Source organism: Apostichopus japonicus, chromosome 22 (assembly GCF_037975245.1).
Source record: "Apostichopus japonicus isolate 1M-3 chromosome 22, ASM3797524v1, whole genome shotgun sequence".
Classification (NCBI taxonomy): Eukaryota; Metazoa; Echinodermata; class Holothuroidea; order Aspidochirotida; family Stichopodidae; genus Apostichopus; species Apostichopus japonicus.
In genome coordinates this window covers 4,062,615-4,076,993 of record NC_092582.1, presented here as the reverse complement: position 1 = coordinate 4,076,993, position 14,379 = coordinate 4,062,615, and the positions used below count along the sequence as shown (strand labels likewise).

Sequence of the window (14,379 nt, the reverse complement as noted above, 5' to 3'; positions counted from 1 at the left end):
TTATGGAACTGTGCTGGGCGGAATATTGTCACTCCCACATATTCAGGAAGTTCATAGCACATCCTTTTCATTATAATAACATAAAAATATTGCATATTCCTCTAGATTACCAATTTCTACTGCACACAACACACTCCCACCCCCGATCACTTCAATTGGACCAAACATTGTCACACCTTATCTGCAAGTTTTAAAGTTACGTAGGTTAATCCCATTCTAACGTAAAATAGCAATGACAGCACAAATATTCCTCCTGAGCATATAGCTTGTATTGATGCAGAACTCAAGATGATTCTCTCTCTCCCATCCAACTACCCCTTCCAACATTGTCACAACTCGCATGTGAATAAATTCAATGATTTTGAGAGACAAGGACTTTCATTACACCTAGTAAACCTAGTAGTACCCTTTGTTGGTCATGTTTTACGTATAAAAAAAAAAAATGTAATTTATACCCATCTACTATGTCTACCTTCCTCCTCTTCCAGCGTTTACGAGCGGTGATCCACGAAGACTCGTTTACCCTACCGATTCTAACGGGACCATCTGCGGCATCGATGAAATTGCTATGTGAGTATCCACTGAGGATCTTTGTGCCTTACAGAGATCCCAAACATGCTAGAAACACCTGATATGGTCACCTACATGCTCCTAGTCATCACCCAAGGTAGCCCCCTGGGCATGAATATCCAAAGCAGTTGACCCACTCCAAGTTCCCTTATACTAGTTTAGTAATCCTCCAGTACTAGGAGGCCAATAGAAGCTACTCATATGACACCATACCCATGTGGTTGGCATTGGATGACACCAGCTTTATACCAAGCCTTCGATCTCTCTTCGACAAGTGTCCAGAGAGTTACGAGGCAGGTGTGCAAATGTCGCCCCTTGCTCCCGGTACCACCATTTACTACCATGCAGCTCCCCATCCATCCAATGTACGAGAGTGTCCATCTGACACTCTCTCAAATACTGAGGGAATGAACACGAAAAAGCACCCGATTCATCGTCACTGCATTGCAGCTGTGGTGAACGAAGTTGTTTTGAAACCATCGAAAGAACGGAAAGAACCATACTCCAGTTCCCAATTTGCAAACCAGACATAGCAAATTCCACTGAAGACACCACTCAAGAACACAGCAAAGCAAGCAGCAATTTTGAAATAGGTCAAAGAAAATGTGGTTCCTGGTGATGGAGGATTTGAACTTTGAACCTTAATGATTGTGGGGCAGACACTCAAACCGCACAACACAGTGCCTTCCCCCTTCGTATTGGGACCGTAAACCATGCGAAAAAGGGCAATGGGATGTTACATCGAGTGAAGTATCCCACCTCTCTCTGTTACTGCCATTCCAGATTTAACACTTATTGTTTAGTACAACCCTCGTGAATTTATGGCAAGCCACCACTGGGAGAGTTATGATGTTGGTTATCATTTCTGATTCAATTTGCTATATTTCGTCTTTTTTTTCTTTTATAGAGATAAACCATATCTGGTTTACTTTGACCTGACCAAATGCTCACCGACCAAATTATCTTGCCATACTCCACAAGTAAGTCCATTCAATAAAGCTGCAACATTTGATCTTCGTCAATTCGTCCTTTCATATTTCTACCTTTTGATTGATTTATTTGCATACATGCATTCATGTTGATCGTGAATAGATTTGCATATTCAATCAATTATCAGCAGATTTCCATATTCCAATAGATCACCAATGAGCGGTCTGTCCTGAAATTGCCATCAATTATTAGTTTCATAGCGACTGTGATCAAATACAGGTCTTGTTATGTATGTTCACGGTCCCACTGTACGTAAGAGGGCTGCAGCTGAAAGCATACATTAGTAATTAGAACTACTCATGCTCAAAATCAATCCTGGGTGACTTTTCAGATAAATGTTAATATGTGGAGTCACATACATGCAGCATGGTGAATGTTATTTTCTTAGAACCCTGACCATAGTCCGAATCATATGAAGTTATCTGTTCTTTTCAGCTTCAACCTGATAATAAAAGTTGAAGGTCTTGTATCAGTGCAATGCTTTCTCTCACACGACTCAACAGCAGTTAACTTGTTGCACCCACATTACGCACCCAAAATGTGCACCGTTCATACAGTCGCTCAGGTAGCGTTACCGTGAGCCACATCTACAAGGACCCCTGGGGAACTTCCCACAGGGGCTGTAATGATAGCAGGGTGCAGCCACAAACCAGCACACACACAACTTTATTGACAAGTTACCACACAGGTCCCCGCTTAAGGGTCATTTCCTGCTATCTAGGGAGCATCTTTACTCAAAAAAATTTTGTACGCTCCGCACCAACCTGTGGTGGCGCTCCGCTTAGAAAGTGTCGAAAGCGCCCCTACAGACCATTCTCACCCCCTCTGACCAATACCCCTAGCTCCGCCACTGCTAGGTAGTATGTAAGAGGTGCAATGCAGATAAAGTGCCTTGCCCCAAAGACACAACATAGTGATCTGTCCAGGAATGGAACTTTAAATCCTCAGGTCTCTAGTCCATTGCCTTTCTATTTGCCCACCACACCACACCAGACCACATCACACCAGACCACACCACACCACACCAGATTCAAGTGATAAACTCACTCAATGTAACGCAAATTGCGACAAAAAAATAATGACACACTGTCACAAACATATATAGGGGCTCAGTCAGTGGCTGGCTGGCTGAATGATTGATTGATTGATCAATGTTCATTAACTTGTATTCCATGGTTTTTTTCTTTTCCTCGTTATAGGTTTGTGTCAGTGAGTGTCCAAAGAAGTATTGGTTTCCAATTCCAGAGGCAGACTATTTGGACCAACTGAACTTGACCGTGGATCAAATTGGGGAACCAATTTGCCTTGACGGAGTTGACCCAGCTATGGTGAGATTCCCCCTCCACATGCATACCGCCCCCCCCTCCCCCAACCGCCCTGTTGCTCTGAATCGTTTGCATTTATTCTGTGCCAATGAAGCAAACCCCTAGTAATGGTTTTGCTTTGAGTAAAGCAAGTCCAGAAAGGTGAAGTTTTTACTTGAATGAATCTCTAGCTATGTCCAGTCTTTGATACATTTCAGGGGCGTAGCCAGTATGTAGCACTGTAGGCCCGGGCCTACAAATTTTTTGGCCAAGTTACCTTTTTTTTAAACACTCATAACTCAAATCCATAAGCTTGCTGGACGAGTTTAAGAGTCTAGACAGGAAAAACTATTGAAATGAACGTAGCAAGAATATGGCTAAATTAGGTGACCTATTCTTCTGTCATCTAGGCTGTCATTTCTATCGCGTGCCGTTTCATTCAACACTCTACCCGCCGAAAAAGACTAGGATCCAATCTTGTCAGTTTTTTAACATCTAGTTAAAACTAACCATGATTAACCATGCCAATAGCTTCGGCAACTGCTAAAAGGTCTTTCAGCGCAATGCGCAGAATAAAAAACTACATGCGTTCTTCAATGAAAGAAGAGAGAGTCAGCTGCTTGGCACTCATGCACATCCACCAGTGGTGTAGCCAAGGGGGGGGGGGGGGAGGGCGTGGGGGCGACAGCCCCCATGAAAGTTTGTCGCCCCCATTTGCCCTCCAACTGGGATTTTGGGTGTCGAAAAAAAATTACATGTGCGAAAAAATATATCATTGGTCTGAATGGTCTCGAATCTCCATGATGACCGCTCATGAACGACCCTTCGACCGCAGTCGCACATGCAGTCGCGGCGGATAGCTTCCTTTGCCTATAGTATGCCCAGGGACATTTTGTGGCATCGTTCCTATAGGCCTATATCTGAGGCGAATTTGTAATTTTCTCCCGAAATCACGCAACTAGATGGCTGCTATCCAGCCTGGCAAGTGCCATCTCCAGCGATCTGGCAGATATTGAAATTTGAAAGTTTCTTGGTACGCTGCGCGCCAACCGATGGTGGCGATCCGCTTAGATATTACTTGCGGCCGGAATACTCGAATCAATTACGTCCCCCCCCCCCTCCCCACACGTTTAAAGTCGGATTGACGCCCCTGCTTCCAAGGCTTGGGAAGTGTCATTTCCGACGATCTAGGAGGTCTTTTAGCTAAAAAATTTAGGGACGCTGCGCGCCAACTCATGGTGGCGCTCCGCTTAGATAGTAACAAGACGCCCTTCCAGGAAATGGTCAAGTCCCCCCAGCGCCCCCCCCCACTGAAAAATATCCTGGCAACGCCACTGACATCCACAGAGACTTTGCAATTGACGTTGATGCTGTGCTGAAGAAATTTGCATCAGATGGCAATCGTCGGATAGCTCTCGCCTTCTCTTATTAGGCTAACTTAAACATTTACTAGTTACAGTTGTATCAAAAGACGAGTACTGGCTATAGTTGTATTCTGGCCTATCTTTGTATCTACAAGTATCAGCAGTTGAAAAGTAAGACTACTCTGTACATGTACCTTGCTAATTTTAAATACATTATGTAGTATTGCATTACGTACTATTTTAAATCGTTTTTTATGGGGGGGGGGGGTTTAAAAGTGATATTGAATGAGGTCTCTCAAGTTAGCACGAGGCCAGGGAACCAGAATGAACACTCGGGAAGGGCCGTTTCTGGCCATCTGGGGGGTTTGTAAAACCAAAAATGTTCTTGTACGCTCCGCGCCAACCGATGGTGGCGCTCTGCTCAGATAGTCGTGCCTTCAACTTTGAAAATCCTGGCTATGCCACTGCATTTAGTAGGAGGAAAAATGTTGCAATCACGTATGAAGTTGTATTTTAATGAATTGGGAGAGGAAATATTTTAAAGAAGAAAAAAAAACCAATCATAATCCGAAACGGATCTTCGGGAGGAACAACTCCCCAAAAACAGCTGAGAAAAATCTTGTTCAATCTGAGGAGAAATCACAGTGTTCATTGTTCGTTTACATGCAGGGCCAAAGACTTTAGCAAGTCCGATTATGACATCATTCCAGCCACACGTGCCTCATTTTCCGTATAATACATTCTGTTTGATGAAAAGTGGGGAGGGGGGGGAGGTGGGGGTGGAGAGAGAGAGTTGCATTTTGAGAATTAAACTCGGGGTATGGCCAATTGGGTGAATCCCAAACATTAAACTATATATTGAACTTAAATTTGTAAAGTAATATTCATGTAAACTGTACAAAGAGGGCATAATTATGCTTCTATGCATAAGTACTTCTATAACTATTCCTTATCCCTTCTTTAGTGGATGGAGATTTGTGAAGGGGATTGGGGAGGGATGAGCAGCCTTGGTTAAGAGAGTACATCTGTGATATTGTCTGCAATTCTCCTTTTTACAGGCTGGTTTTGATCAAGAACAAGCAATCCAGGACAATAAATGCGCTCCATATGTTTTGAACAGTACAGATGGTAATTATTTCTTAAGTGTATTAATTTTACCCAGATGTACTATCAGCTGTTAGCTATTAAGTTGTATGAGCCCACATATATGTGCATTGTTGGAGGGCGGAAGGAGGGAAGGGGGAGGGGAAGGGGGTGGGGAAGGGGGTTCACTATCGCAGTATATCCTCTCTGTGTACCCAATTCTCCACCTGTCACATTTTATCACTCATAGCAGGAAGGTGCATTGAAAAGTATATTTGTGCAAACTTTTAGTATATTATTTATGATTGTATTGATTATTATTTCGACTTCAACTTCAATACCAACTATATGACATTAAGTGGTTTTGCAGCCATGGGGTGTAGATGGTAACATGGTTTTAATTTGTTCCAACCTTTTTATTCCATCCTGTAGGTACAATGGAAGATACAACAATGTTATTTATATTATACATGATCTTACCAAAATGAGCAGAATGTTACATACAACATATGGAAACATTGCTTGAATTTTTTTTTTGGGGGGGGGGGGAGATAGGAAGGAAGAAAAAATAAGAAAATCCATAACTGGTGCAAATCAGTTTTATGGCAATAGAGTAATACAGTTATTAACAGGTACATATTGGGTCATTCCATATCAAATCACCAGATTTTGGGGTATGTTGTAGTTCGACATTTTTGAAAAATTCCCAAATTTATTGCATGAGTGGACCACCATAACTACCTTTCTATTACAGATGCCTATAGAGTCTAACCCATAGAACAGGAAAATAAAAAATTAGGCTACAAAAATATTGTATTAGAAAGGTAGTAGAATGTTCAATTGCTGAGAAATGAGACCTCAAAAGTCAAGAAAATGCCAAAATGCCATGGTGGCGACAAATTGCGGAATTTCAAAGTGTGATAAATCGGCCAATTGTAAAGCAATGCAACTGAAATTTTCAGAATATGCTTATTTTATGGTGGTCCAATCATACAATAAATTTGGGAATTTTTGGAAAGGGTGCAGCAACAGCCATTCGTGATTTTACACGGAATGACCCGGTAACTTGATTTCCTTTGGTTGAGACAGTTTTCAATAGATGCCTGCCGGAGTTCATTTTTCGTATCAAGCCTGGCGATCAATTTTTGAAGCAGCTCATCATGATAATTAGTGATTCTCTTGAAAGTGCATCTGGAGGAGTCATTGATGAAGAGAAAATACAAAGGTAAGATATGAAAAATTGATTGATTAGTTGATTGAATTATGTACCATAAGGAACCACTGATCAAGAACAAAATACAAGAGTGAGATATTAAAAATAATTGAATGATTAGTTGATTGAATTATGTACCATAAGGAACCACTGATCAAGAACAAAATACAAGAGTGAGATAGTAAAAATAATTGAATGATTAGTTGATTGAATTATGTACCATAAGGAACCACTGATCAAGAACAAAATACAAGAGTAAGATATTAAAACTAATTGAACGATTAGTTGATTGAATTATGTACCATAAGGAACCACCGATCAAGAACAAAATACAAGAGTGAGATATTAAAACTAATTGAACGATTAGTTGATTGAATTATGTACCATAAGGAACCACCGATCAAGAACAAAATACAAGAGTGAGATATTAAAAATAATTGAATGATTAGTTGATTGAATTATGTACCATAAGGAACCACTGATCAAGAACAAAATACAAGAGTAAGATATTAAAACTAATTGAACGATTAGTTGATTGAATTATGTACCATAAGGAACCACCGATCAAGAACAAAATACAAGAGTGAGATATTAAAAATAATTGAATGATTAGTTGATTGAATTATGTACCATAAGGAACCACTGATCAAGAACAAAATACAAGAGTAAGATATTAAAACTAATTGAACGATTAGTTGATTGAATTATGTACCATAAGGGAACCACCGATCAAGAACAAAATACATGAGTGAGATATTAAAACTAATTGAACGATTAGTTGATTGAATTATGTACCATAAGGAACCACTGATTAAGAACAAAATACAAGAATGAGATATTAAATATAATTGAATGATTAGTTGATTGAATTATGTACCGTAAGGAACCACAGATCAAGAACAAAATACAAGAGTAAGATATTAAAAATAATTGAATGATTAATTGATTGAATTATGTACCGTAAGGAACCACTGATCAAGAACAAAATACAAGAGTGAGATATTAAATATAATTTAATGACTAGTTAATTGAATTATATACCATAAGGAACCACAGATCAAGAACAAAATACAAGAGTGAGATATTAAAAATAATTGAATGATTAGTTGATTGAATTATGTACCATAAGGAACCACTGATCAAGAACAAAATACAAGAGTGAGATGTTAAAAATAATTGAATGATTAGTTGATTGAATTATGTACCATAGGAACCACTGATCAAGAACAAAATACAAGAGTGAGATATTAAAAATAATTGAATGATTAGTTGATTGAATTATGTACCATAAGGAACCACTGATCAAGAACAAAATACAAGAGTGAGATATTAAAAATAATTGAATGATTAGTTGATTGAATTATGTACCATAAGGAACCACTGATCAAGAACAAAATACAAGACTGAGATATTAATTTATTATTTGATTGAATTATGCACCGTAAGGCACCATTGATCAAGTGACCCTGCAATGTGTTTGGATGACTCATGTAGTGTAACTATTGATGAGGTGGACGAGATAGTGATACACCAATTGAATAATTGATTGATCTATATACTCCTGTATGTGTTCATTTGATGCGTTTCTTTATTAACACCTCATTTTATCTCTTGTCCTTTTCAGCGGAATAGACTTTGTTGCAGGATTTGGTGGAAGTGCCTTAGTCATTGTAGAGGATATCCGGTCATCGTGGCACATCATTCTCATGTGAGTACAAAAGATGGCCCTCTATTGAAAAGCATCATTCTGACTTACGATACACTAACTATGGTGAATGATTGATCAGTGTATATCAGTGCAGTAACTTCACAATACACTAACTGTGGTTAACGATTGATCAGTGCAGCCAAATTTACAATACACTAACTATGATTAATTATTTGATCAGTGCAGCCAAATTGTACAAATATTTCAATATTTTGTAATGCTCAACAGACTAAATATTTAAGTAAATTCAAATATCTCTTTCGACGGGCAAAAATTTGTAATCACAAGGCTCAGGATACAATATCACATGAGATAAACTTTTCAAGATCAAATGAAAAATAAAGCATGAATAACTGTATATTATATTTTTAATGCTCATTTTATGGAGAACTGTAAATTCTTCTATTATTTATTACTGTTTGTTTGTTGTTGTCTGCAGTGGCATTGGAATCGGTTGTATCTTGTGTTTCCTGTGGTGTGCTATCATGCGATTCATCGCTGGATTCATGGTATGGGGGAGCATACTCGTCCTTAACTGCCTTCTGGGAGCTGGTAAGGAATTTTTTCTCGAGAGGAGATCATCAAAATGGAATAATATTCCCGTTTGTCGAAGTTTACCGAGACTTCAGACATTTTCCTGCAAATCATTTTTAAGTTTTGGTGCGGAAAGCCCACATCTGGATGTAGTATAATGCTATTGTAGAATAGCGCCCTCAATTAAGTAGGTTCACTCTCTCATATCGGCGTCTTGAGCAGCCATTCAGAAACGCAACACTCGAGAGCATCTTTTTTTATCATGAAGTTATAAATATAGGAAGTTTGGTGAATTTACAAAAATTTAAATCTGGAAGCAAGTGACTGGATGATATCGGCTTATTGAGCTGGAAAATATTGTTTATCATTTATCCACAGAGGAAATTAATAACAAATACTGTCACCCAAAAAAAAATGGAATTTAGAAAAGCAATTTTATATTTGTTATGAAAAAAAAACAATAGAAATCTGAAAAAAATCGTTAGGATTGTTATTGGGGTCGCTTACACCTATTAAACAAAATATGATTTAGTAATGTACTGGTAACTGCTCCAGCTAAATCAAGGCCAGGAGATGGACCCTGGATTATTAAGAAGAGGGGATAAAGTCCTGGGGCTGTTGTAGCCAACTCCTAAAAATAATAAGATCTTTTATTAGGACTACATGCAAGGTTGTGTTAATAATTACTACTAAGTTGGGGGTCCATAGTGGTGAGGGGGGAGTGTACACCTCTCCCCTCCCCCTCCCCCTCCCCCTCCTGAAGGCCTTTTAATTAAGTTATTTTGAATTGTCATGCTCATTATTAACTATCTTTCTACTCGACAGGAACCGCTCTTTGCTTTTTTGAGTACATGACCATCCGAGATAGTGAAACTCAGATGGAGGAGGAGTTTGAGTTCACCTTGGACATAAACTATTACCTTCGGCTAGAGAAAACATGGCTCATTGGTGGTTAGTAGTGGAGAGACTCATCATTTTAAATGTCTGCAATTAGTTTTGTTGTGCATGGCCGTCAGATCTCTTCAATCTTCATTACGATTTCAACCGGGCTAACCCTCGCTCGGTTTATACCCAGAAGAAACGGCAATTTTTCCGGGTAACAAACGATACATACGAAGTAGCAAAAGCTGTCTTCCTCATCGGAATCCTCAAGCTCTTTTGTGAAAGTTCGTAGATCACATGCTACCCGGAAAATCACAGTTTATTCCAGGCGAAAACCAAGCGAGGTCTAAAACCAGGTTGACCTTGTGATGTTGTGGTATTTTCAAAATTCCTATCTATTTGCCTGTAGAGACGGTATGTTTTGATATTATCAGCAAAGGTGTTCTCCATTTTGTGTCAGCCGGTACCATTTAATCAGAGACAGAAATTGGAGACAGAAAATGATCTATGTTTGTGACTTCCTCTCCAGTGGCGGAGCGTCCATACAGTCAGGGGGGGCGGATGCCCCCCTGACGGACTCAAATGGACTGCTGGCGCCCTTTTCAGCTCTTTACCACTCTTTACTTATTCGCGATTATTGACTTTTTTTATTGACATTTGTCACATTTTGTTGGTGTAATTTGGGGATGACACCTATTTATTCTTCGTTTATCTGCAAATTTAGCCAGGCCCGGAAAGGGTCATTTCCGGCGATCTAGGGAGTATCTTTACTCAAAAAATTTCTATACGCTACACGCCAACCAGTGGTGGCACTCCGCTTAGATAGTGTCAAAAGTGCCCCTGCAGACCGTTCTCGCCCCTCCTGACCAATACCCCTAGCTCCGCCACTGTTCCTCTCCATATACAATCGGCAGTAAATTGGAAAAGGGAATGTGCCAAAAATCGAAGACCTTACATTTTGAACTTAGCTGTATGGTCAACTAACTCAGTGACCGAATACTATAAACAAATCCATCAGTAAGACTTACTGGCCAACATGCAAACGATCACAATAAGTCTTAGGAAGAGACGACAGAAATGTTAAAGAATCCTCAAATTATAAGACTGCCCGTTTAAGTTGATATCAGATGAAGTCATTCCATCCTATGTTTAACATATCTAAAGTTTAAAAATATTGAAACTTTAATGATCTTTCAGCCATCGCCTGTGGTTCCTTGTTTGTGATACTACTGCTGCTCACCCTGTGCTTATGTAACCGGATCCGAATCGCCATAGCTTTGATCCAAGAGGCCAGCAAGTAAGTCGGAGTAAGACGTACGAATTTGTACCGTCATGCCGCTAAAGTGTCCATTAGCTATAGGTTGCATCCATGAATCCTGCCATTTGTACTGGACGGCAGGCTTTTTTCCAGTTGGTAATAGCTGAGTGATCAGTCCCATCTTTTCGCACCTTAGTTGAGCTGCCTATTCGTCTATTGTGCAACTCTTCACACAGCTAGTAGCCAAATCACTATCAGATCAAGGCAGACATGGCAAGGTGTGAACAAATCAACTCTTCCAAACTCACCAGTCTGTTTGCAGGAGACATAAAGTTTCAGTTAGTTGAGGTCAAGAGAGCTGAAATATGCAACCTTTGGTTAATGGACTAATTCTCGTCATGTAGCTGTATATTATAACTCTGATCAGAATGCAGAGGCCAGTAACGATGAGTCATAAACATTTGCACGAATCCATATTTGAGTGACCACTGCTATGAACGATGCTATCAAAATTATAATCATAAGTCATACCGTGTCAAAATCTGTAAATATATATGAATGTCGGTCTCATGGAAGGGTTGACTACCAAGTAAAGTCATACGCAGATTCTGAAGACAGTATCAGGCTGCATCGTGCCTTTCTACCGTAACATGTATGACAGCTTCCATTCCCTGGACTTTCCCCACATGCACACCTGTGCCTTTGTAGCTGGCACGTAAATTGGTTTGGGCAATTACAGTTCAGTGAAACAATAAAGGGGACGTCTCTGCAGTGTTTGATATTAATTATTGAATAATATTTCTGTCTTTCTGTATACTTTTTGAAGGGAAAAGAAATTGTTGGGTAGAAAAACAAGAGTCAATGCATTTCAGGAAATAAGATCTTTGTACTCTAACCTACCGAGTTTATCCAGTCCCGTTAAGTCGATGGCAAATATAGTAACCATTTTTGCTTTTTGCTCTTTAAAATGTATTTTATAATATCTGCATTCAGCTTTCCTTCTTTTGAAAATTTGATTTTCACATTCTGTGTTATTTTTTGGCAGATCTGTTACAGCATTTTACAGCACCCTGTTCTGGCCGTTGTTTCCATTCATCCTGGAGATGTTTGTAATCGCACTATGGGCACTCATAACACTGTATCCTTTTATCAGAATACGTATTGAGTAGGATTATTATACTTTGGGTCTCTTTAATAGTCTCTACTATAAACTGACAGTCAATCATTCCAACGTAGCCTGAAATCTTCTCTCCCTCTACTGAGAGGTATTACTCTTATCAGGTTTAAAAAGGTATGATTCAAAGCAACAGTATGTAAGCAAAAGTCTCGGGGGGGGGGGGGGGGTGGGAATGGGGCGTTCATTTGTAACTTGCTATTTTGGTGGTAAGAAGCAAAACTAGGTAACAAACAATAGGTCATAATTCTTTTGTACTAGCTGGCTGCCACCAAACTGAAGTAGATGGTGTTTATATTGACCAGTATTGGTATATTTGGGAGGGTACTGTTATAAATGATATAGAGAGGTAGCCATATTGTAACTCTGTCTTGATTGGTGGCGCTGTTTCATAATTACTACCACAACAGGTACAATCACTTGGTCTACGATGATAAAACAGGAGTAGACTTCCGGGTACAAAAAACGTCCAAATAATTGGAATTTACGAAATATAGGTGTCCCAAGGGAGTTTGAGTCGTTTGCTAAGCGACCCAGTTATGCGATGGGGGGGGGGGGAATCCTTATTTAAAATTTTACAATTTGCTAGTAGTGCTTGTCAAAAGCAATAATATCACTGCCACTTTAACAACTGATAGTCAGTAGGTAGAGTACAGGTTAAAATCATTTCCATTTTAAAAAGAAGAAGAAGAAGGAAAACAAGGCAGTTGTCGCTACGGTTACATAGTCATTATGTGACCTCACAGAATATTTTAATAATCTATCCTTCCAAATGATCAATAGGGAAGAAATTATTTTCGGCAGTTGACATGGTAAAAACTATGTTGACTAGAATTTTGGACTAATGAGATTCTTTCACATTAGCCTGTTTGAAACAATTTCTGGAACTACGGGACGTGGTCAACTCCTTCAATTTCTTCAAACTTTCTCAAAGACTGGACTCATATACTCGAGTAAACGAGCAAACGGTCGTTTGCTCGTTTACTTTTATAAGTAGTACATTTAGCTGACGTATCTCAGATATGAAACTCTGATGAATTGTGACTCAGTGGGAGTGCTTTTGTTTTTCGAAAAGCCGTACAAAAGTATCTTTAATTATTAACGTAACGATGTCAACTAACAGAGAACGTCCTCGTTATTTTCCTTTAATTTCTGGGTATTTAGATACCTTGCCACAGCCACCAATGACGAATACAATTTAAATGATTTGTCAGTTATTGTAACAAACCGGTCAATCGAGAATGTGCAAACCATCATTTGTGGTAGAGCAGAGGGTGTGGTGAGTTCTTTTTTTTCAATTTCATATGGAGTTCACTCTCTACCCAACATTGGTTAGGTATTGGAAATAGATGGAAGAGGTATGGGGGGGGGGAGGGAGCAGGTGAAGGGTTATGCAGCTTGTTTAGATGGAGAAGGTAAAGTAGCATATTTTTGGGCCTGCATTGGATAACAACTCATGCATTCTGCCTTATACACCCCCACAATGTCCATTTGAAAATTAAGGAAGTTAAAACAGAAACAGGGATTGCTACGCAAGAGAAAAACTGCAAAGTTCCCTTCAGCTAATAAATACATAGTGCCACTTTTTTTATATAATATGTCCTATTCTTCACAAGCTGAATGTGAATATCCCCAGACAACCAAGGTTCCCCTGGTTGATTGTGGAGGCAGGCTATACCCCTCTCCCCCACCGCACCACTGTATGAGTGAAAAGAGAAAATATGTCGATAGTTATCAATCAATTTTACCCAAAGATTATAAATTTGGAACTCATCAGGAAAACAAGAAAACTCTAAGGGAAAAACCCACGTAGCCAGGAGGCCTTATCAAATGGCAAACTTTACCCCAGTGTTTAATGGAGATTTTAATCTACCAGAATGTTTGAAGATTCCTAGCCACATTCTATAGATGAGCAGATCTCTGTGTTTTAAGATTTTGTGGTAAATGACTGTTTCTCAGGGAAAAGCAAAAAACAAAGTCAGATACATTACATGGTGCTAACAGAATATTTCCGGTTTGACGTTAAAATTTGTATCGCCTCGTTGCTTTTCCTTTCAGAGAACCATCGAAGTTCTGGAAAATGCTACGGATGTCTTCTGCACCAGCAATTCCACCTATAACGTTTCATTCAAGTACCTACAGTTCTTCAACCTGTTCGGTTTTCTCTGGCTTCTAAATTTCATCATCGGTTTCAGCCACTTGGTCCTAGCGGGAACCTTTGCAACGTACTACTGGACATTCGACAAGAAGAACATTCCCAGGGTGGCGTTGGGAGGGTCCATCTGGAGAGCTTGCAGGT

General features: G+C 39.4%; 1 protein-coding gene across 2 annotated transcripts in view; it reads left to right on the top strand.

Moving 5' to 3' along the window:
* Positions 1-14,379, top strand: part of LOC139964236 (choline transporter-like protein 2) — a 49,753-nt gene that overhangs the window by 23,269 nt on the left and 12,105 nt on the right. For both annotated transcript variants that reach the window (XM_071965680.1, XM_071965681.1), the window contains exons 4-15: positions 489-570; positions 1,478-1,550; positions 2,760-2,888; positions 5,287-5,356; positions 6,401-6,536; positions 8,149-8,232; positions 8,672-8,784; positions 9,592-9,717; positions 10,846-10,945; positions 11,952-12,044; positions 13,245-13,359; positions 14,139-14,377. In XM_071965680.1, coding sequence (XP_071821781.1) covers positions 489-570; positions 1,478-1,550; positions 2,760-2,888; positions 5,287-5,356; positions 6,401-6,536; positions 8,149-8,232; positions 8,672-8,784; positions 9,592-9,717; positions 10,846-10,945; positions 11,952-12,044; positions 13,245-13,359; positions 14,139-14,377 — 1,360 coding nt within the window. The remainder of the gene's footprint in view (positions 1-488; positions 571-1,477; positions 1,551-2,759; positions 2,889-5,286; positions 5,357-6,400; positions 6,537-8,148; positions 8,233-8,671; positions 8,785-9,591; positions 9,718-10,845; positions 10,946-11,951; positions 12,045-13,244; positions 13,360-14,138; positions 14,378-14,379) is intronic.